The sequence below is a fragment of the Rhineura floridana genome, chromosome 4 (genome assembly GCF_030035675.1).
Source record: "Rhineura floridana isolate rRhiFlo1 chromosome 4, rRhiFlo1.hap2, whole genome shotgun sequence".
Classification (NCBI taxonomy): Eukaryota; Metazoa; Chordata; class Lepidosauria; order Squamata; family Rhineuridae; genus Rhineura; species Rhineura floridana.
Window position 1 is genome coordinate 10,097,649 of NC_084483.1, and position 21,375 is coordinate 10,119,023.

Here is a 21,375-nt window from a genome sequence, read left to right on the forward strand (position 1 = left end):
GATGATATGCCCATGAAGAATCCTTACCTGGTAAAGTCTGTCATTTCCATCATAATCATGCACATTTGTTTTGCCAGAACAATAATATCATTACCACTATCATCCCATTTGGACACCTCAGCATCTAATTTACTCTTTTCTTCCTGGAAGCTGGCAACTTGTTCAGCAATTTTTGCTTTTTGCTCTTGAGGGAGTTGAGCCATGATAGCCTGGAAAGAAGAATTGTTTCACACGTAATTATTTTCATTCAGTGGCACACCTACTTTCCAGGTTATTTTCACTAGTCAAACTAATTCATGGGGCAGGATTAAATTATATTGAAAGGATGAGAGGAACATTTCTTTCCATCTTGATCCAAATCTTGCAATTATATGAATTATCTACTAACAGTAGAAGTAAAGACTATGTGGAAAGAAAGCCCGTTGGTAAAAGGCTGAAACACTGCTGGGAGAAAATTGCTAGCATCCTTAGGAAGTTTACTTTCTTTTTCTCTTGTAGAGTACAATAGCCTTCACAGCAAACAATGAACGGGTAGTTCAAACTACTATAGAACCATTGGTATAGAGTTCATATACTTTCAGGTAGACAGCTGGACATTAAACATATGTTTATTGCTGAAAGCAACCTCTTGAATATCAATCAAAGGTGTGTAGAGAATCAGAAGCAAAGCTCTGAGGCAAGACTTACACCTTATGTAATTATCAGATTCATCTGAGGTTGAATTTTGGAAATTTAAACACACGCTGTCTACAACAAAATTAAAGGACTATTTCACCAAGTGAAAGCAAATTACAGCAGGCCAAACTACTGCACAGCTTTAGGAAATGGTAACAGGGCAATCTAAGGTGCTTTCTTGAAAAGCTGTGGTTCTTCACAAGCCTGTTTGCAAGCAAATGGCCTACCTGCAGTTTCCAGTGGTGTGTTGGCAGGCCTTCCAAGGAGCAGAGCTACTTAAAGTTAAGTATCTGTTGTTTTGTTATAAATTTTGTCCTTTAATTATTCTTGCAGTTTTCACACACAGAAAAATGAGAAATCATCAACAGCGCTTGGTTTACCTCGAGATTTACCTCTGGTCTGCTACAACTTTATGAGCAAAACAGTATCTGCCAAGTGTGATATCATAATACATACATATGAAGTGCTATTTGGCTGCTAAAGACAAGCAGTTAATTGTGGTATTGAAGCATCATGTTTAGCTTTTGTACCCATCATTTAAAAGAAAGCCAAAGAAAAACTGGAAAGAGTTCAGAAGAAATAAAGGGAGCAAAATATAATGGTCTCAAGAGGAAGCAATTCATGTTTTGGCTAGATTTTTATTAAAATGCTTCCTAATGAAGAACAGGTAGGCAACAAAACAAAATACTCTGATACATGATATATTCTGATAAGTGGAGAGTCAGTGTGGTACAGCAGAGTGCTGAGACCCTGGTTCAAATCCCCACTTAGCCAAGTATCTCACCAGGTGACCCTGTGCAAGTCACCAAATCTTAGCCTTGGCTAACTTACAGGGTTACTGAAAGGATAAAAGGTGTGGGAAGAGCCATGTACGCTTCCTTGGAGGAAAGGTGGAATATAAAACAAACTTCTCCTTTCTCTGACTATCAAGGGATTTATAATGCAGATTAGATTATTTTATGTATTAGGTCTGTGATGCTAATACACAATGTCAGGGTGGGGGGGAAGAAGAGTGAGAAATAATCAATGTAAGATAATAAATATTATTTATCAGATCTGCAATCATTATGCAAATACCCAAGACTCCTGGGTTTCAAGTTAGGTTTATGAACTCACTGGAATAGCTGAAAGGATGGGGGCCAGACATCCATGATCTTTGGGCCAAATTACCCTAAGGCTTGAAATAACTGGTATGGCAGGAGGAAAGGATACACACCACGGAGGAGAAATAGCAAAGGGCACTAGCAGAGTGTGTGAGGATGGACACAGACATGCATATGAGGGGGTGGAACTGGGCAGCTGAACTGACATAGGACACTTGGATCCTCTCAACTGAGACATGCTGCTCCACTGGCAACATTTTATTTCAAATTTTAATTCTCTTTCCTTCCCCAAAGTAACACAGAAGGAATAAGGAGATGGTTGGAGGAAGATGGACAGAAAACAATGTTCTAGGGGTAAGACAATAAAAACCTAAATACTTCTAGTCCTTAAAACAAAATATTTTATTAAAAAGGGAATGCTAATCTCTTGATTTAAGTATAATCTAAGGTTTTGGATATCTTCAGTGAGATTTGAAATAGTTTTTCTTACTCTTGCACTCTGGCCTGCAATAAGTTGATCATCTTCGGTCTGAACACTTGTCCTGCTTCTGACATCAAAATCTTCTGTCTCGAAGTCTGAATCATCCAATTCTTCAGGAGTCTATGAAAACAAATTAAAATGCACAAAAACTCAAGAGCAATTCAATGGATGAACTTTTCTAGAGCGATTCATTTTGGAATGCAATTTAAAAGCTTTCAAACTAAACATGAATGATATTTCATAGCTTACAGATAAGCATTTAGAAATGGCACCACCATGTGTCTAAAATTACTTCTTATGACAACATTTAAGGTATCCTAGTTTGATGGAAAGACTGAACATAAACATTTTAGATAGATACAACATGTGGACAACTGATCTGGGATACACAATATTAAACTGCACAGCATTATGCCCATCTGTTTCATTAAGAGATACCAAGTGGAAGGAGCAAGCCTCTCTCAAGTTACTAGATCTTTTGCTGAGGACAACTAGAAAAGGATTCACAATACCTATGAGAAATCTCCCATTCAGAATAATGTAAACCTTTAGAGAACAGGCTCATAAGTTTAGGTAGTTTGATATTTATTCTGGGTACAGCATATCTGTCTTTGCTGTGTTATCATCTGACCTGAGTCTTAAGGATGGAGCCAGCAGACATTCAACTACAGTGAATTCAATGATCTTTGGTATTATAGCTGTGTCTGTAGCATATTCACTTTATCATAATTTTGAAGAGAGAGTTCAATGTGTTACTAGTACAGGTTACAAATCAATCCAATATATTATTTTTCATAAGTTCAGAAAAATGCAGCTAACATTGGTGCTGGTTTTGACCTATAAAGCCTTACACGGTGTGGGACCACAATACCTTGTGGAACGCCTCTCCCGCTATGAACCTACCCGTTCACTTCGTTCAATATCCAAGGCCCTCCTCTGGGTACCAACTCATCAGGATGCCCGGAGGATTGTTATTAGATCTAGGGCCTTTTCTGTGGTGGCCCCCGAACTGTGGAACAGCCTACCCGTGGAGATACGCCTGGCGCCTTCGGTACTTTCTTTTAGGCGCCAGGTTAAGACCTGGCTATACTCCCAGGCATTTTAATGTTCAATGTGTTTCATTTAATTTTTTTTTCCGTTTAACTTGTTGCTGATTTTATTGTAATTTTATTGTAATATTGTATTTTAATCTTGTTTTGTTCACCGCCCAGAGAGCTATTCGCTATGGGCGGTTTAAAAATGAAATAAATGAAATGAAATGAAATGAAACATTTCATTCATACTAGTTCCTTTCTTCCAATTACCATCAGAGTGCTAGCAGTAGGAAAGTGTTTAGGCTGCAATCCAATACATGCCTACTCAGAAGTAAGCTCTTTTGGTCCAATGGGACTTACTCCTAGGTAAGTGTGTATTGGATTGCAGCCTAAATGTATTAATGGCTTTGTCAACAAGTTACACTAGCTTCATCTCAGCCTAAATATAATCTCCCTGACAAATGAGGGAAGTCAAGGCTTTTTTATTACTCAAAGAGAGAATGAATCCCTTGCTTGGTTTTGCATTGTTATTGTAGTAAGCTAACACCTGGTATACAAGATGTGTTGTAGTAAACTTCTGCATGTACAGAGTTTTCCTCTACCTATGGAATAACCACGAAAACCCTATAAATAAGACTATCCAAAATGCAACACGAGATAGTGCTGGAAGATGAGACCCACAGGTCAGAAGGCACTCAGCGAGCTACTAGGGATTTCCGGCGCCAGGTTAAGACCTGGCTATGCTCCCAGGCATTTTAAGCGTTTATGTTATAATTTTAAAAAAAAATTTCCCTTTTCTTTTGTTCCTGCTTGTGTTCATTGTTTGTAGGCTGATTTTATTGTGATTTTGTATTTTAACCTTTTGTACACCGCCCAGAGAGCCATTCGCTATGGGCGGTTTATAAATGAAACAAATAAATAAATAAAAATAAAATAAATAATGGACAATTATGAGTAGCGCTGTGACTAATGATGCAGCTGGGTCAAAGCCGAAAGGAAGCCCAGAGGCTGATGCGCACAGATGCGAAAGGAGAGTCCAGAGTTGAGTTGTACGATGCACACAACAGGAACATGGAATGTGAGAAGCATGAACCAGGGAAAGTTAGAAATTGTCAATCAAGAAATGGAACTTATCAACATTACAATACTTGGCGTGAGTGAATTAAAATGGACGGGAATGGGACATTTTCAGTCAGGCAACTACAAAATATTTTATGCAGGAAATGAGAAATTAAAAGAAAGGGTTGCTTTAATAGTGAGAAGTGATGTAGCAAGAGCATTTAGGAACTATAATGCAAGGTCTGAGCAAGTGATATCAATGAGATTTAACAGAAAATCTATTAACATAACCATCATCCATGTCTATGCTCCAAAGGCAAGTGCAGAAGAAGAGGAATTGGAGAGATTGTATGCAGAAGTACAGGAAGAAATTGATCACACACCAAAACAAGATGTGTTGATAATCATGGGGGACTGGCATGCAAAAGCAGGGAACAGAGAAGAACTAGGAATTGTGGGGAAATGGGGCTTAGGAGACAGAAATGAAGCAGGAGAAAGATTTATTGAATTCTTTGAATCAATTATTTGTTTCTTGCAAACATATTTTTTGAGGAACCAAAAAGACGACTCTACACATGGACATCAAACAGTCAACATAGAAATAAAATTGATTATATAATTGGTAGCAGAAGATGGAAAAAATTTTCTGTGAAAACAAGACCGGGAGCCGACTGCAGTACAGATCATGAACTGGTCATATCGAAAATCAGAGTAAAGCTAAAGAAGAAGAACAAAGCAATCATAATAGCAAAATAAAATTTAAATAACATCCCAGAAGAATATAAAGATCAAATAAGGAACAGATTTGAGGCTTTAAACTTAATTGACAGAGAACCAGAAGAACTATGGAGTGAAGTCAAAGATATCAGCAGGGAAGAATGCAAAAAGACAATACCTCTTGTTAAAAAGAGAGAAAGACCTCAATGGATGACTGAAGAAACTCTTCAAATGGTTCAAGAGACAAGGAAAGCAAAAGCAAAAGGAGAGAGAAACATGGTTAGAACCCTAAATGCAACTATACAGCGACTAGTACGTAGGGACAAAGAGAACTATTACAATAGTTATTGCATAGAAATAGAAGAGGATAACGAAAAGGGAAGAACAAGAGCCCTATTCCAAAAGATTAGAGAAATGAAAGGGAAATTTAAACCAAGAGTAGGGATGTTGAATTATCCACAGGGGAACACACTGACTGACCGAGATGAAATAAAAGGAAGATGGAAGCAATACACTGAAGAACTCTATAAAAGAGATGACAGGATGACAGATTCATTCATGGAGGAACCGTATGATGAAGAACTAGAAATTTTAGAATGCGAGGTGAAAGCTGCACTTAAAATATTGGAAGAAACAAATCATCAGGAATAGATGGCATACCAATAGAGTTGCTACAAGCTACTGAGACTGAATCTGTCCAAAAATTTGTCAACAAATATGGAAAAGAAACCAATGGCCCACAGACGAGAAGCGTTCAATATACATTACAATTCCAAAGAAAGGGGATCCCAGGGAATTCAGTAATTATCGAACGATTGCCTTAATATCCTATGCAAGTAAAGTAATGCTCAAGATTCTACAACAAAGGCTCTTACCATATATGGAGTGAGAAATGCCAGACGTCCAAGATGGATTTAGAAATAGAAGACGTACCAGAGATCATAATGCAAACATATGTTGAATAATAGAACAGACCAAGAAATTGCAGAAGAAAATCATCCTGTGCTTTATAGATTACAGCAAAGCCTTTGACTGTGTAGATCATAAAAAATATGGAATACTTTAAAAGAAATGGGGGTGCCACAGCATCTGATTGTTCTGATGTGCAACCTATACTCTGGACAAGAGACTGCTGTAAGGATATAATATGGAGAAACTGACTGGTTCCCAATTGGAAAGGGTGTGAGACAGGGGTGTATTTTATCACCCTATATGTTTAATCTATATCCAGAACGTATCATACAGAAAGTGGAATTGGACCACGATGAAGGAGATGTGAAAACTGGTGGGAGATATATTAATAATTTAATTTATGCAGAAAATACCATACTACTAGCAGAAACCAGTAATGGTTTGAAATGGATGCTGTTGAAAGTTAAAGAGGAAAGCACAAAAGCAGGACTAGAGCTGAACATCAAGAAGACTAAAGTAGTGACATCGGAAGATTTATGCAACTTTAAAGTTGACAATCAGGACATTGAACTTGTCAAAGGTGGCTAGGACTGGGGAGGGCAGCTATGAGAGAACTAGAAAAGGTCCTCAAATGCAAAGATGTATTGCTGAACACCAAAGTCAGGATCATTCAGACCATGGTATTCCCAATCTCTATGTACAGATGTGAAAGTTGGACAGTGAAAAAAGTGGGTAAGAGGAAAATAATCTCGTTTGAAACGTGGTGTTGGAGGAGAGCTTTGCAGATACCATGGTCCGTAAAAAGACAAATAATTGGGTGTTAGAACAAACTAAACCAGAACTATTACTAGAAGCTACAGTGATGAAACTGAGGTTATCATATTTTGGACACATAATGAGAAGACATGATTCACTAGAAAAGACAATAATGCTGGGGAAAACATAACGGAGTAGAAAAAGAGGAAGGCCAAACAAGAGATGGATTGTTCCATGAAGGAAGCCACAGACCTGAACTTACAAGATCTGAACAGGGTGGTTCATGACAGATGCTCTTGGAGATCACCGATTCATAGGGTCACCGTAAGTCATAATCAACTTGAAGGCACATAACACACACATGCAACAACCCCATGAAAAACCCAGCAAACTTCTTTACATGTTATAATGCTCTATGCAAGTATATAGCTTCCCTACACAGAAAAAGTATTATGAGTTGCTGCATCTACAAGCTATGCTATCTCAAGTGGCAATTCGCTATAGCTTGCCAATGGTTGTAAGTGTAATAGTAAGCAGACATGCACTCATCATATACAAGTTGCTGTCCTATACAGAAATAATTCCTGTATAGGAAATTGTGTGTGAATTTATCCATGTGGATTAATGATCGTTATTGCTGTGATCTGACCAGAGATCCAAGATGCTGCTATAGATAAGATCCATGAATCACCAGACCATGTTATTTTGCTTCTCTGGAACAGCAATAGGAACATACACACTTATTTTATTTATTTATTATTTAATTTGTATCCCGCCCTTCCTCCCAGCAGGAGCCCAGGGCAGCAAACAGAGTGCTAAAAACACTTTAAAACATCTTAAAAACAGATCTTAAAATACACTGAAAGAAAACAGTGTTAAAAACATTTTTTTAAAAAACACCTTAAAAAAGGGCTAAAACATTATTAAAAAACACAGACGCAGACTGGGATAGGTCTCAACCTAAAAGGCTTGTTGAAAGAGAAGTCTTCAAAAGGCGCCGAAAAGATAGCTCTTGTGGATAAGAAATTGGTTAAGAAGCAGAAAGCAGAGAGTAGGAATAAATGGACAGTTCTCCCAATGGAGGGCTGTAGAAAGTGGAGTCCCTCAAGGATCGGTATTGGGACCTGTACTTTTCAATTTGTTCATTAATGACCTAGAATTAGGAGTGAGCAGTCAAGTGGCCAAGTTTGCTGATGACACTAAATTGTTCAGGGTTGTTAAAACAAAAAGGGATTGCGAAGAGCTCCAAAAAGACCTCTCCAAACTGAGTGAATGGGCAGAAAAATGGCAAATGCAATTCAATATAAACAAGTGTAAAATTATGCATATTGGAGCAAAAAAATCTTAATTTCACATATACGCTCATGGGGTCTGAACTGGCGGTGACCGACCAGGAGAGAGACCTCGGGGTTGTAGTGGACAGCACGATGAAAATGTCAACCCAGTGTGCGGCAGCTGTGAAAAAGGCAAATTCCATGCTAGCGATAATTAGGAAAGGTATTGAAAATAAAACAGCCGATATCATAATGCCATTGTATAAATCTATGGTGCGGCCGCATTTGGAATACTGTGTACAGTTCTGGTCGCCTCATCTCAAAAAGGATATGATAGAGTTGGAAAAGGTTCAGAAGAGGGCAACCAGAATGATCAAGGGGATGGAGCGACTCCCTTACGAGGAAAGGTTGCAGCATTTGGGGCTTTTTAGTTTAGAGAAAAGGCGGGTCAGAGGAGACATGATAGAAGTGTATAAAATTATGCATGGCATTGAGAAAGTGGATAGAGAAAAGTTCTTCTCCCTCTCTCATAATACTAGAACTCGTGGACATTCAAAGAAGCTGAATGTTGGAAGATTCAGGACAGACAAAAGGAAGTACTTCTTTACTCAGCGCATAGTTAAACTATGGAATTTGCTCCCACAAGATGCAGTAATGGCCACCAGCTTGGATGGCTTTAAAAGAAGATTAGACAAATTCATGGAGGACAGGGCTATCAATGGCTACTAGCCATGATGCCTGTGCTCTGCCACCCTAGTCAGAGGCAGCATGCTTCTGAAAACCAGTTGCCGGAAGCCTCAGGAGGGGAGAGTGTTCTTGCACTCGGGTCCTGCTTGCGGGCTTCCCCCGGGCACCTGGTTGGCCACTGTGAGAACAGGATGCTGGACTAGATGGGCCACTGGCCTGATCCAGCAGGCTCTTCTTATGTTCTTATGTTCTTATGCTGCCACACTAAAGGTCCGTTTCCTATATTGTGCAGAACGAACCTCCTGATAAGATGGTATCTGCAGGAGGCCCTCACCTGCAGAGCGCAGTGATCAACTGGGTATATAAGGAGTAAGACAGTCTTTCAGATATCCTGGTCCCAAGCTGTATAGGGCTTTGTACACCAAAACTAGAACCTTGAACTTGGCCGGGTAGCAAATGGGAAGCCAGTGCAATTCTTTGCATAACCTTGATGGGTTTAGGGCAGGAGCAGCCAACATCATATCCTCCAGAATCTGTTGGACTACAACTCCCATCACCCCCATCCAGCATTACCAATGGCTGATGGGAGTTGTAGTCCAGAAACATATGGAGGGAAATATTGGCTACCCCTGTATTAGGATGAAGGTGAGAAAGGAAGACAGATCTATTTTCTCTGTCTTGGCTTGCCTGTATAACTGCTTTCATGTGTGTGTCTAGAAATCAGAACACTTGCAGTAGAGGAGCGGATGGGTATGAAGCAAGCTTTGATAGAACAATCTACTACTGCTGAGACATGGTGCAATATTTTAATTTTCAGGTTTGCCTCATGTTACTTTTCTCTCCCTACTACAGACACGACTCTTGGAAAAAGTATAATTTCTATCTGAATTACAGGCGCATTGAATGGGAGGCTTCTATCTGAAAAAACATGTTGGAAAAAGTTATGTGAATCAATCCTCAATCTCAGGTGAGAATACATGACAATTTCTGCTCTAGAAAGTAAATTATGTTGATGTGGCAATGTCACAGCAGGTCACAGTAATTTTGTAGTCCAGTTCATCATCCAGATCCATAGTTCAATGTTCAATACATGAAGAAATGAAAGGTTTATCATGGGCTGTCCTGTAATTTTGTTTAGAGATGTGAAGGCTCAGGAAAAAACCGGAAATATTCAGAAAAAACATTTCCCCCCCTTTTTTTCCTGAAGCCTTTTTTGTTTCCCCCCTCCCCCAAAATTGGAAAAATTGAAGAAAATGAAGAAAATATGGATTATGGAATGTTTTATTTTAGCATGATGAATAAAATGTTTCATTGAATCTTGGTCCTCCCCTTTTTCTTAGTTCTTTTCATGGGAATGGATGCTTTATGTCTGGTTGACACTGTGGAGGACTAGCAGAGACATAAATAATTTTCTTTGTTATTAATGTTGACAGAACTGGCAATCCCACCCAATATATATGGTCTGCCTAGTAAACGTCGCAAGACCTCACCCTAAGAGTCAGAAACGACTCGCACTACAAGTGCAGGGACACCTTTTTTTTTTAGCCCTGTTAGATAGAAAAAGTTTCTCAGTCTAGCTTTTACATTCTTAATATGTATTAGCTCAATTCAAAGTGCATAATCAAATGCACCATGCTTACATTTAAATGTCTAATCAGCATAAGGTATTAGTTAAAACTTCTGATTTGTGATTCATTGTTCTTGTACTTGCTTTGAAAGCTTTCTACCTCTAGTTTGCATTTTAGATTGAAATGTGAAGCTTTCAATAAGTAGAGCCTTTCAACATAGGATCAAGAAAATGAGGCACTTGAATTTAATAGTCTACTCATTCATTAAAGGTTGAGGTTTTGCATTTGGAAAAACTAAAGCAGCAAACAGGTTGTCTTTTGAATCTGCTTCCTGGAGCAATAGATATAATCTCAACTGTACAGGTTTTTCTTAGATTTGTTTCCCCCCCCCCCAAAAAAACAATAGCCTATTAAAAACTGCTTTATCATCTCATCCTTGACAGCTTTATTCTGTTTTGTCAATCCGAAAGCTTTGATACTGAAAAGTATCAAAGCAGTTTTTGTAAATTAAGATGGTTAACACATGCACAGAATTCGAGGAAACGAATTGGGAACTAGATGAAAACCTGTATTATCCTATACTATAATTCTGTTAAGTAATTAAAAATCTTTTGGAAAAGAGCCGTTACTTTTCTAAAAAAGAAAAAGTCACATTATTCCTTTCTTAAAGAGATCTTCCTAGCACAAAGATGACACCATAGAGGCCTTGTTCTATAAAGAAATCAGTAGGTCTTCAACAGGTGCTGAAAAGACAGAGATGGTGCCTGTCTAATATTTAAGGGGAGGGAATTCCACAGGGTAGGTGCCACATCACTAAGGCCCTCACCTGCAGAGCACAGTGAATGACTGGGTATATAAGGGGTAAGATGATCTTTCAGGTATCCTGGTTCCAAGCTGTATAGGACATTATACACCAAAACTAGCACCTTGAACTTAGCCCAGTAGCTAACGGGCAGCCAGTGCAATTCTTTCAGCAGCAGGGTGATATGCTGGCAATACCCAACCCCAGTGAGCAGTCTCGCTGGTGCATTTTGCACCAGCTGCAGCTTCTGGACCAACCTCAAGGGCAGCCCCACATAGCATTACAGTAATTCAGCCGGGAGGTTTCCAGAGCATGGGCAACAATGGTCAGTACTATCTTTCAATTCTTAAAAAGCAGAATATAAATTATAACAGATAAATAGGTCACCACATTCAGTATCAGCTGTAGCTTCTGAATAATGTCAATGACAGCCCCACATAAAGCACACTATAGTAGTCAGTTATGAAAGCAAGAATGAACTAAAAACACTTCAGCGAACAAATGACATGCTTTAACTTTGCCTTTTAACTGTAACATGATAATGGCTTCTGAAACCATTTAATATCCAAAAATGTTTCGGAAATGATAAAAAATGTTACGTATATAGTAAGGATTCCGTATCAACCCACAGGTAATGGGTGAAATAAACAGTCTAAGCTGTATTTAAGATTAAATCTGTGTTATGTGTTTCTGGTTTAATAGCTTTTACTGTTTGTATTTTAATTTTTATGTATGTTTTGAGAGCTGCCAAGAAAGGTTATGTTATAAATGTATAAAATTTGGCATGCATGTACGTGTATGTTTTATATACACACATTTTGTGTTATTGTACAGCAGTTCATTAAAAATGTGTTTTAGAACCAGAAAATGCTACTCCAAGGAAATACAGGCTCACTCACTCTGATCATCAGTACTGCTTTTCTGATGTCACGAATTCCATCATATACCAATCGTGAAGCATCAATAAATTCATTTTCATCCATTGGTTGAGCAGGATCAGAACTCAGTGCTTCAACAGCAGCTTCTACTTGTTCAGTAAAACGTGGCATAACTAAAGAATCCAGGGAGAAAAAGACCAATATAATTTGTGGCTCTCAGCGCACAGATTCCACAGTGACACTATACTGAAAAGCAGATTTTCATTCATAAGCATTATTGGTACAGTGTTTTCTCATTACAATGTGAATGATTAAACTCATTCATTTACATTTCCTAACCTCATCCCCACAAATGGTTAACAAGACACATAGGAATGACACCTATAAAGGTTGGAAGTGCAACTGTGTTCATGCTAGTTTTGTACATCATTGATTAGACTATACCTGTGAAAAAGTGTACAGGTGAAAAAAGTTTGCAAGGAGACATTACTGCTAATAATTATATTATAGTCTAAACCTGGAGTGATACAACACAAACGTTTTTTTGTTAGGATCTACGAAGAGCCCCGAAGATTAGAAATCTGTTAGAAACAAAAACATGAGCAAGAAAACAGAAAGTCTGCCAAAGCAACAAATGCAGTATTAGATTTCATGTTTTGACATATGGCCTCAGCGGGGAGCCTAACACCTTTTACACAGAGGAGGGAAGGACACACTAGGATCAGTGCTTTCCTAAATAAGAGGTCAAATTGACAGTTAAAGATCCTTTAAAATCATGTATATTCAATTTTATAATTAAGGCAGTTTTAAATGTTGGTAAGCACAGTGATTTGCAATGAAGCATTAATAACGTTGATTCCAAATGTGCTGCGCGTTACTAAGATCATCTAGGCAGGAGAGGATTCCAGGGAAGAGTGTTAACAGGAACATTGTACTGGGGCAAAATGGTACTAATCAGTCTATCAGAAGGCGTCTACTGCATCTGACATCAGTACCACCAGAGACATTTGATGGTGCAATCAGTGCTGCATTCAGTTCAGTGGCAAGGTCAATCCAGTTCAGCAAATGGGGCAGAGACTCCAGGATTTTCCTAAGAGCCCTTCACCCCTCCCTGAGTTGCACCAGGTGGAAAGGAACGGCATTCCATTCAAACAACGGGTCTGTTTATGTGCCTTTGCAAGGCAAACGCAAGCATATCAGAGACAGCTGCGGCTCCAGTACTAGCACCCAGATTGAATACGGTATCAGTTTTTAGGACTGACAAACAATTAACCTGTGCAAATGAATGCTGGTAGGTTCCATTTGTAGATAATTTGATTTAAATTCTCATTACATATGCTAGAAGGAAAGCTGCATTGATAGCTTTTAAGAAAACCTTTAGAGCACTTGACAGCCAACACATTTAGCCTGCATAAAAAAAGAAAAAATGAAGTTAAATTCTATGACATCCCATGCGGTATACTGGGACCCTGTACCCTGTACCTTCTCTCGGTCCCACCGGTGAGAACAGCTAGGCTGGTACGGACCAGAGAGAGGGCATTCTCTGTTGTGGCCCCCACTCTCTGGAACTCCCTCCCTTTTGATCTCAGACATGCTCCCTCCCTGTCCAGCTATCGCCGAGCCTTGAAGACCTGGCTGTTCAGGCAGGCCTACAAGATTGGGACAGATTAATTTTATGTTATAACTGAATTAACGGATGGTTTCTTTAGCTTAAAATTTGATTATCTTGATGTATATGGATTGTTTTTATTCTTGTTGTTCGTCGCCTAGAGTGTCCCTAACCCGGACAGATAGGCGGCTGAAAAATAAAATTTATTATTATTATTATTATTATAGATGTGTTGGAAAATTATTCAAAGTTCAAGCTCATAACTAGTTCCTAGTGCTCTAGGACTGAATATAGTAGTACTATGGCACTAACAAATTATTCTGAATTAAGATACTGATTTTATAATTAATTCACTTTAATTCAAGGTCAGACTTCTGTCTGCTGTGGCTTTCTGCATAGACAGAGGTGTGAAACACCCCTTTACATTATGCTGGAAGACAATTGCTCCTGGTTGGCATTTTATAGTTCAAACAAAGTGTCAGCCTTGCTTCAAGGCCACAGTTATATTGGGGTGCATTAAAATTCATACCTTTTAAATTCACCAACTAGACTCCTACTTAGGTCTTATCTATGACTTTACATTTCTCTATTTCAATGGAGAAAACTGTTCAATTAGGACATGTATTTTGCACAGCAAGCCAGTAACTTCCTAGTGATTATATCCCAGGGACGGGAAGTTTGGTTCTACACAAGTTGTTGGACTACAACTCCCATCATTGCATATGGACTATCACCCACACCGGTCTTTGTGCAAGGGTGGGAAGACTCACATCACGAGTTTCCATCTGAAGGCGCACATTTTGGACTATACAGATGAGAAGCCTTATTGTAACTGAATTAGTTTTTATGTTATTGTTTAGCTTTCTTGCTTAGTGTTTGGTGTTTTTGATGTTTTATATGTTTTTTGCTTTGTACGTCGCTCAGAGTGGCTGGGTAGCCAGCCAGATGAGCGACTAAGAAATCAATCAAATAAATAAATAAATAATAAATCATCCCCATACTGGTTTGGCCTGATGGTACTTGTCATCCAATAGATCCCCACTCCAGCTATGTACTCGGTACTGAGCTCACAGAATTATTTTATGGATAAAACAGATCTACATCTCAAGCAAATATTCCAGCAAAACACTAGATCAAGCATCGAGGTTTAACCAATTAATAAACTCCAAAAGAAATGCACAACTTCTATTTTTACGGTACCTAACAACGTCAAGTCCTATGCAGAAAGCACTGAACATGTTAAGTATTTGAAATTTAAAGTCTGATGAAAGAGTTTATCTTACCTGTGTTTGACAGCAGCTTTGTTGCCTCCAGAACCTTTTCTGTATACACTCCAGGTTCATAATTATCCATTTCAGAAGTGACAACATGGATTACTCTAGCTGCACGACCACGAATCGCACCAGCAGTACGGTCTAAGCCATCAACGTCTTTTTCTTGGAGAGCAATGACACATTTGTTTACATCTTCCAGAATATGATTTTCTGGTGGTAAAATAAAACAAGATTAGCAAGAAATATTTTGCCCTATTGTGGTATACATTAGAATTAGTACTGGGGGGAAAATTGGTTAAGGCCGTCAAAAATCTCTCACTGTCACACAATGAGCACAGAACGCAGCAGCTAAGCGTTTCCATTAATAAGGAATCCCCTTTACCTCCGGTTTTTGACAGAAGGAAAAAAATCATTCACCAGTTCAAAGGCTATTTTATTGGCAGTTTGAGAATGAAATAAGACATGTCCCAATCAGCATACTAAAACAGGGGTGGAAAACTATTCCTGCCCCCCATTGAGAGAATCTCATTCCCTTGGTGGTTGTTTGGACTGCGTAATAGTTGCAGAGGGCTTCCCTGCCTTCTTCCTTAGCTTATTCTGCTCTTGCTCCCTATCCTGCTTTTAGAGGGACCCCACACCTGCATGAAACTGGATAAAGGGCCATAGGTTTAACCACCCCTTTTCTAAAAGGTTTTATATATCAAACCAGGCAGCAAAAATCACAATATTTCAGACAAAATCAAATACTGAAGAACATCCTTAACAAAAATATGATCGGAAAAGGATGCTTGTCATCTTGCTGCATTTACTTGTTCAGGAACCAGAAGATCTTTTTAAAGTCCAAAAAAGGTGACGATGCTCAAACTCTTATTGGCAAAAAACTGTCCATGTTCCTCAGGCAGCTCTGACAATTTCACACTTCACGGTCCTCAATTTTCCAGATATTTCTATCTGGCATCGAAAGTATTAAGTATTAGCACTGAAGTGTTATGCTGCTTTATGGGAAAATGAGGCCTGTATCACAAGAAATATTTTCTCCTTCATTCTGACATTCACCCCTTATGCCAAATTCCCACACATGTCCCTATTCTTGATATGAAGTCATTTTGAAATAGTCTAATGAAAATCAGAAATGTACAAAGTAGCAGCCAGAACATCACAATAGCCTTTGCAAACCACTTGTTTGAGATTATCACTGCCTTCCAAACGGTGTTTTTGGAGAGCAACTTTATGTAGCTATTAGCTATGTAACAAAGGTTACGGAGCAAAGAGCAAATGAGTAAAACATAGGAAGTAAAAACAAGAAGTTGAGGATGCAAAACAGTTAACACGGGTTCTCAGCACAGTATAAAATCCACAGCCTGAATCTAGTCAAGGCTCTGGCCACGTGCAGTACCAGGCTCCAGCCTACTGGCCTGATGGTGGGCTGGGTGTAGTCTGTGAGCATTACACTGCCAGGCTAAGTTTGTAGAATGGTCCCTTGGACCCACCTGAAGGGTGATTTTCACAGGTACGCCTGCCATCAGATTGGGTAGTACTGCCATCTAGCGTCCGAAGGCAAGAATGCACTAGAGTTAAAACCTGGGGCTCGAGCCCCTCCCACTCCAGTCTTCATGATGACGAGTCCGAAGTGGTAATCTGAAAGTAACCAAAGGGCAAAAGCCCCAGCAGCAAAGAAAATATACATAACAAATATCATAGAACTTGCAACATAAGAACAGGTTTTAACTAAAGAAAATCAGACAGAGCACGAAGCACATAGATTGAACTATATACGAAATACTGAACGAATTTCCCCAGAAATCCCCCACAAGGGAGGGACGTGATGGCAGGCGTACCTGTGAAAATCACCCTTCAGGTGGGTCCAAGGGACCATTTTCCACAGGTAGCCTGCCATCAGATTGGGATGTACCAACGTAGCCCCCTAATAGGGAGGGATTCCTAGGAAGTTACAAATCAGAAATAACGTGTTGCAGGACACGTCTCCCGAAAGAGGCGTCAGCTGAAGCATAGCGATCAATCTTATAATGCTTCACAAAGGAGTTAGGGGTAGCCCATACCGCCGCTCTGCATATGTCTATAAGAGGAGCATTAGTTAGGAAAGCCGCCGTAGTGGCGGCAGACCTGGTCGAATGGGCCGTGATGTTAGACAGCACTGGCAAATTAAGTGACTGATATGCAATAGAAATACAGGCTCGAAGCCAACAGGACAAAGTGGATTTGGACACCTTTTTTCCCAAAGATCTCGGATGAAAGGATACAAATAATGCGTCTGTCTGTCTAATATCCTGGGCGCGAGAGAGGTAAACTTTGAGCGCTCTCCTAACATCCAGCGAATGCCAGGCCTTTTCGAGGGGATGGACCGGCTTTGGACAAAAGGATGGAAGTACAATGTCCTGGCTACTGTGGAAGACTGAGTTGAGCTTAGGACAGAACGATGGATCCAGCCTCAGGACTACAGAGTCCTTATGGAATACGCAGAGATGACGGGCCGATGACAAGGCCTGTAACTCCGAAATCCGCCTCGCTGAAGTGATAGCCACGAGGAAAAGGACTTTAAAAGACAACAGTCTTAGAGGCACCGAGGCAAGAGGCTCAAGTGGAGGTCGCTGTAAGGCCTGCAAAACTTTGGAGAGGTTCCAGGATGGAAAGTGGTGACGTACCGCTGGAGAGAGGTGGGGAGCTCCTCTTAAGAAGCGTTTGATGAGCGGGTGAGTGCCTAGGGGTGCTGCCGATGAAGAAACAGACAGAATTGAGGAGATGGTGGAGGCCTGTCTACGCAGGGTGTTCGGTCTGAGTCCCAATGTCATGCCTCTGTATAGGAACTGTAGAACGTGCTGTACAGTGGCTTGGGGTGCTGAAAAACCTTTAGAAGTGCACCAGCTGGAAAAAGTACGCCAAGTACTCTGATAGATTCGAGTAGTTGACGGACGCCGAGATGCTAAAATAGTGTTTATGACCCCTTGAGACAGACCAGCAGAGATCAACTGTGTCCGCTCAAAAGCCAGGCTGTCAGTCTCAGCCAGTTCGGGTCCGGATGCCAAACTGGTCCTTGGGAGAGAAGATCCGGCCTGATTGGAAGAGTCCAGGGAGCCGCCATTGACATCGAGAGGAGGTCCGAAAACCAGGGTCTGCGAGGCCAGTAGGGTGCTATGAGTAAAATCCGTGTCCGTTCCAGTCGGAGTTTTGTCAATGTCCTGCCTAGGAGTGATATAGGCGGGAAGGCATACAGGAGCCCGTGTGGCCATGGTGTCGTCAGCGCATCCACTGCTTCCGCCGTTGTCTCTAGGTACCTTGAGAAGTAACGAGGCAGTTGGCAGTTTTGGCTGGAGGCGAAGAGATCCAGTGAGAGGGGGCCGAACCGCCGCTGAAGGAGGGTGAACACAGCTGGATGAAGTTTCCATTCTCCCGGATGGATCGTTTGCCTGCTGAGCCAGTCGGCCGTAACGTTTAGCGTGCCGCTGAGGTGTTCTGCTCGTAATGACAGGAGGTGGGACTCGGCCCAGTCGAAGAGTCGTGTTGCTTCCTCCTGTAGAGCCCTGGACCTTGTGCCTCCTTGTCTGTTGATGTGAGATTTCACGCAAACATTGTCCGTGCGAATTAGGATGTGTTGTAGAGCGAAAAGTGGCTGGAAGTGTCTTAGAGCGAGATGAGCAGCCCTGAGCTCCAGCCAGTTGATGTTGTAACTTAGTTCCTGGGTTGACCACACGCCTTGGACAAAGGTGGAGTTGCAATGGGCTCCCCAGCCGGAGAGACTGGCATCCGTGGTGATTAGGACCCTGGTTGGGTCCCGGAACGGTGTCCCCTTGGTAAGGGAAGTTGTGGATACCCACCAGCGGAATGATTGCGTCAGAGATTGGCCCAGAGGAATTACGCGATGGTTGGACTTGGAGATGTCCGCTTGAAAGGGTAGGAGAGCCCATTGTAAAGGTCTGGAATGATGTCGGGCCCACGAAACGATGTGGATGGTGGAGATCATTGCCCCGAGAAACTGGGCCAGAAACATGACATCTGCTGTGGGGCGATGTAGAAGTAAGTTTGCCATGGCTGTGATGGAAGCAATACGGTCTGGGGACAGAAAGGACATGGCTAGGGATGTGTCCAGTATTGCCCCTAAGTGCTGGAGGCGCTGAGTTGGTTGTAGATGACTCTTTTTGGCATTGATCAGCCAGCCGTGAGAGTGTAGTGCCTCTAGGGTGAACTGGATCTGCCTGTTGGCCAAGTCCCGGGAGCCTGCTCGGAGGAGGAGGTCGTCGAGATAAGCATAAATATGGACCCCCTGGAGGCGGAGATACGCCACCATGGTGGCCATCACTTTGGTGAAGACTCGGGGGGCCGAGGAGAGGCCGAATGGAAGGGCCCGGTATTGAAAATGGAGGTGGCCTAGTGCAAATCTCAGGAACCGTCTGTGACCCGGGCAAATTGGGATGTGTAAGTAAGCGTCCTTCAGGTCGATGGATGCGATAAAGTCCCCTTGTTGTAGAGCCTCTACAATAGACGCCAGAGATTCCATCTTGAAGTGGCGGTATTTGACGAAGCGGTTGAGGCCCTTGAGGTCTAAGATGCCCTCCATGAGGAGTCTCGCTTGGGAACCGTAAAGAGGACGGAGTACATGCCTTGTAGCCGTTCGGATGGGGGAACAGGCTCTATAGCGGCTATCTCTAGTAGATGTCGTAGTGCGTCCTGCATGATCTTTTTGCGTGCCCTGGAGACGGAGGAGATGCAAAATTTGTCCGGTGGTGTCCGCCAAAATTCTATATTGTAGCCCTGGGTGAAGAGAAGTCTGACCCAGGAGATGTTTGTCAAGTTTAGCCAGATGCTGGAGAAGAAGGAGAGTCTGCCTCCAATGGGGATGGAGTCAGAACTGCCTGTGTTGACGTTTTCCTCTGCCATATGCCTGCCTGCTCTGGTATTGGCCCCTGTATTGTGATCGTTGTCTGGACCAGGGTGCCTTGAAGGAACGGAAATTTGTAGGCCTCGTGTCCCGTCCTCGTCCACCGGGTCGTCCTCTCCGAAAGGGTTGGAAGGAACGGTAAGGGGTAAACCGTCGTCCAGGTCTGCGGTCGTCTCTTTTGGCCGTAGCTAGTGCAGGTTTACGATTGTCCTTGGGGTCGACAAGGACTGCTTTGAGAGCGTCCTCGCCGAAGAGCATATTTCCTGAGTATGGAGCTAAGGATAAGTTGGTTCTGGCAGTCAAGTCGGCGTCCCAATGTTGGAGCCATAGAGTACGACGAGCTACAATTTCGGCTGCAAGGGCGCGTGCACCGTGATGGGAAGCGTCTAATGTGGCGTCGGCCACAAAGGCAGCAGCCTTGTGTATCTTGAGGATACCTTTCCTTAGTTTGGCAGGATCCGGGTTGGGTTCGTCAAGGATATCCTCTAACCACATCATGGAAGCCCGTGAGAAGATAGAGGCAGTAGAAGAGGTCCGGATGGAATGAGCGGAGGCCTCATGGATCTTACGGAAGACAAAGTCAAGCCTCCTCTCATAGGGGTCCTTGAACAGTGATTCGCCTTCCTTTGGAAGGAGAGAACGGGATACAAGATTGGAAATAGGTTGGTCCACCCCCGGGACGTTCATGGATTCCGGGTCCAGGGTATAGAGCTTGTTGGCTAAGGAGGAGGAACGACATGGACGAAGGGGACGGGCCCATTCTTCTCTGGTCAGTTTTTTAATGGGGTCTGGCACGGGAATGAAGTGCTGCACTGATCTGGGGGACTTGAGAACTCTGGCACCCTTGACAGGAGGAACAACCGGTTGAATAAGTTCTGGTTGAATGCCAAGAGTGTCCAAGACTCTACGTGACAGACGAGAGAAATCCGCCGGGTCAAACAGGCGATAGGAGATCTCTTCCTCCTGGTCAGATTCCCCACTCCATTCATCCAGGTCAGTCTGAAAAACGTTCATGTAGTCATCAGACTGAGATTGTTCTATGTCCAATCTACCCCTGACCACCTCATATGGGTTAGGAGAGGGTAGTGGAGCATCAGTATTGTCACCGGGTTGTCTCGCAGAGCTGGGCTGTCGTGAGGTTCCGGGCTGAGAAGACAAATGTAGAGTAGGCTGGGGATGGGATAGGCACCCCAGCAGCTCTCGTAGTTGTTGCAGGAAGTCAGGGGTCAACTGGGAGTGGAAGAAGGTAGTGCCTGTTCCTGAAGAGGAATTTGAGGCTGCCCATGCGGAGTTTGAGGAGCTTGACAGGGGAATCCTTCAAACTCTTCCTCTGAAGACTCAGGAGGAGACTGGAAAAGTGCAGGAACGGCTGCATGGCGAGGTTTCTCTGGGAGTGATGATACGTAGCGTGCTCTCTTGGGCGCTCCGTGACCAGACAGGTGTTTAGTCTTTGCTTTTGCCTTGGCGTGTTTATGTTTAGCTGGCTGGCGTGGGGATGGACGGCCTGCTTCAGGGGATATTGTCACCTCAGGGTTCAAATCCGCCATGACAATCTCTGAATGACGCCCACAATGGGGAAGGAGCGGTAACAGAGCCAAGGTAGAAATAGTATAGGACAGACTAGAAACAGTATGACAGGAGTGAGTACACCC

At 42.0% G+C, this 21,375-nt stretch overlaps 1 protein-coding gene across 3 annotated transcripts in view; it reads right to left on the reverse strand.

Moving 5' to 3' along the window:
• The window catches only part of CTNNA1 (catenin alpha 1), a 95,878-nt gene that overhangs the window by 15,089 nt on the left and 59,414 nt on the right, over nt 1-21,375 (reverse strand). For all 3 annotated transcript variants that reach the window (XM_061622460.1, XM_061622462.1, XM_061622461.1), the window contains 4 exons: nt 14,839-15,039; nt 11,968-12,119; nt 2,269-2,379; nt 28-209 (listed from right to left, as the gene is read on the reverse strand). In XM_061622460.1, coding sequence (XP_061478444.1) covers nt 28-209; nt 2,269-2,379; nt 11,968-12,119; nt 14,839-15,039 — 646 coding nt within the window. The remainder of the gene's footprint in view (nt 1-27; nt 210-2,268; nt 2,380-11,967; nt 12,120-14,838; nt 15,040-21,375) is intronic.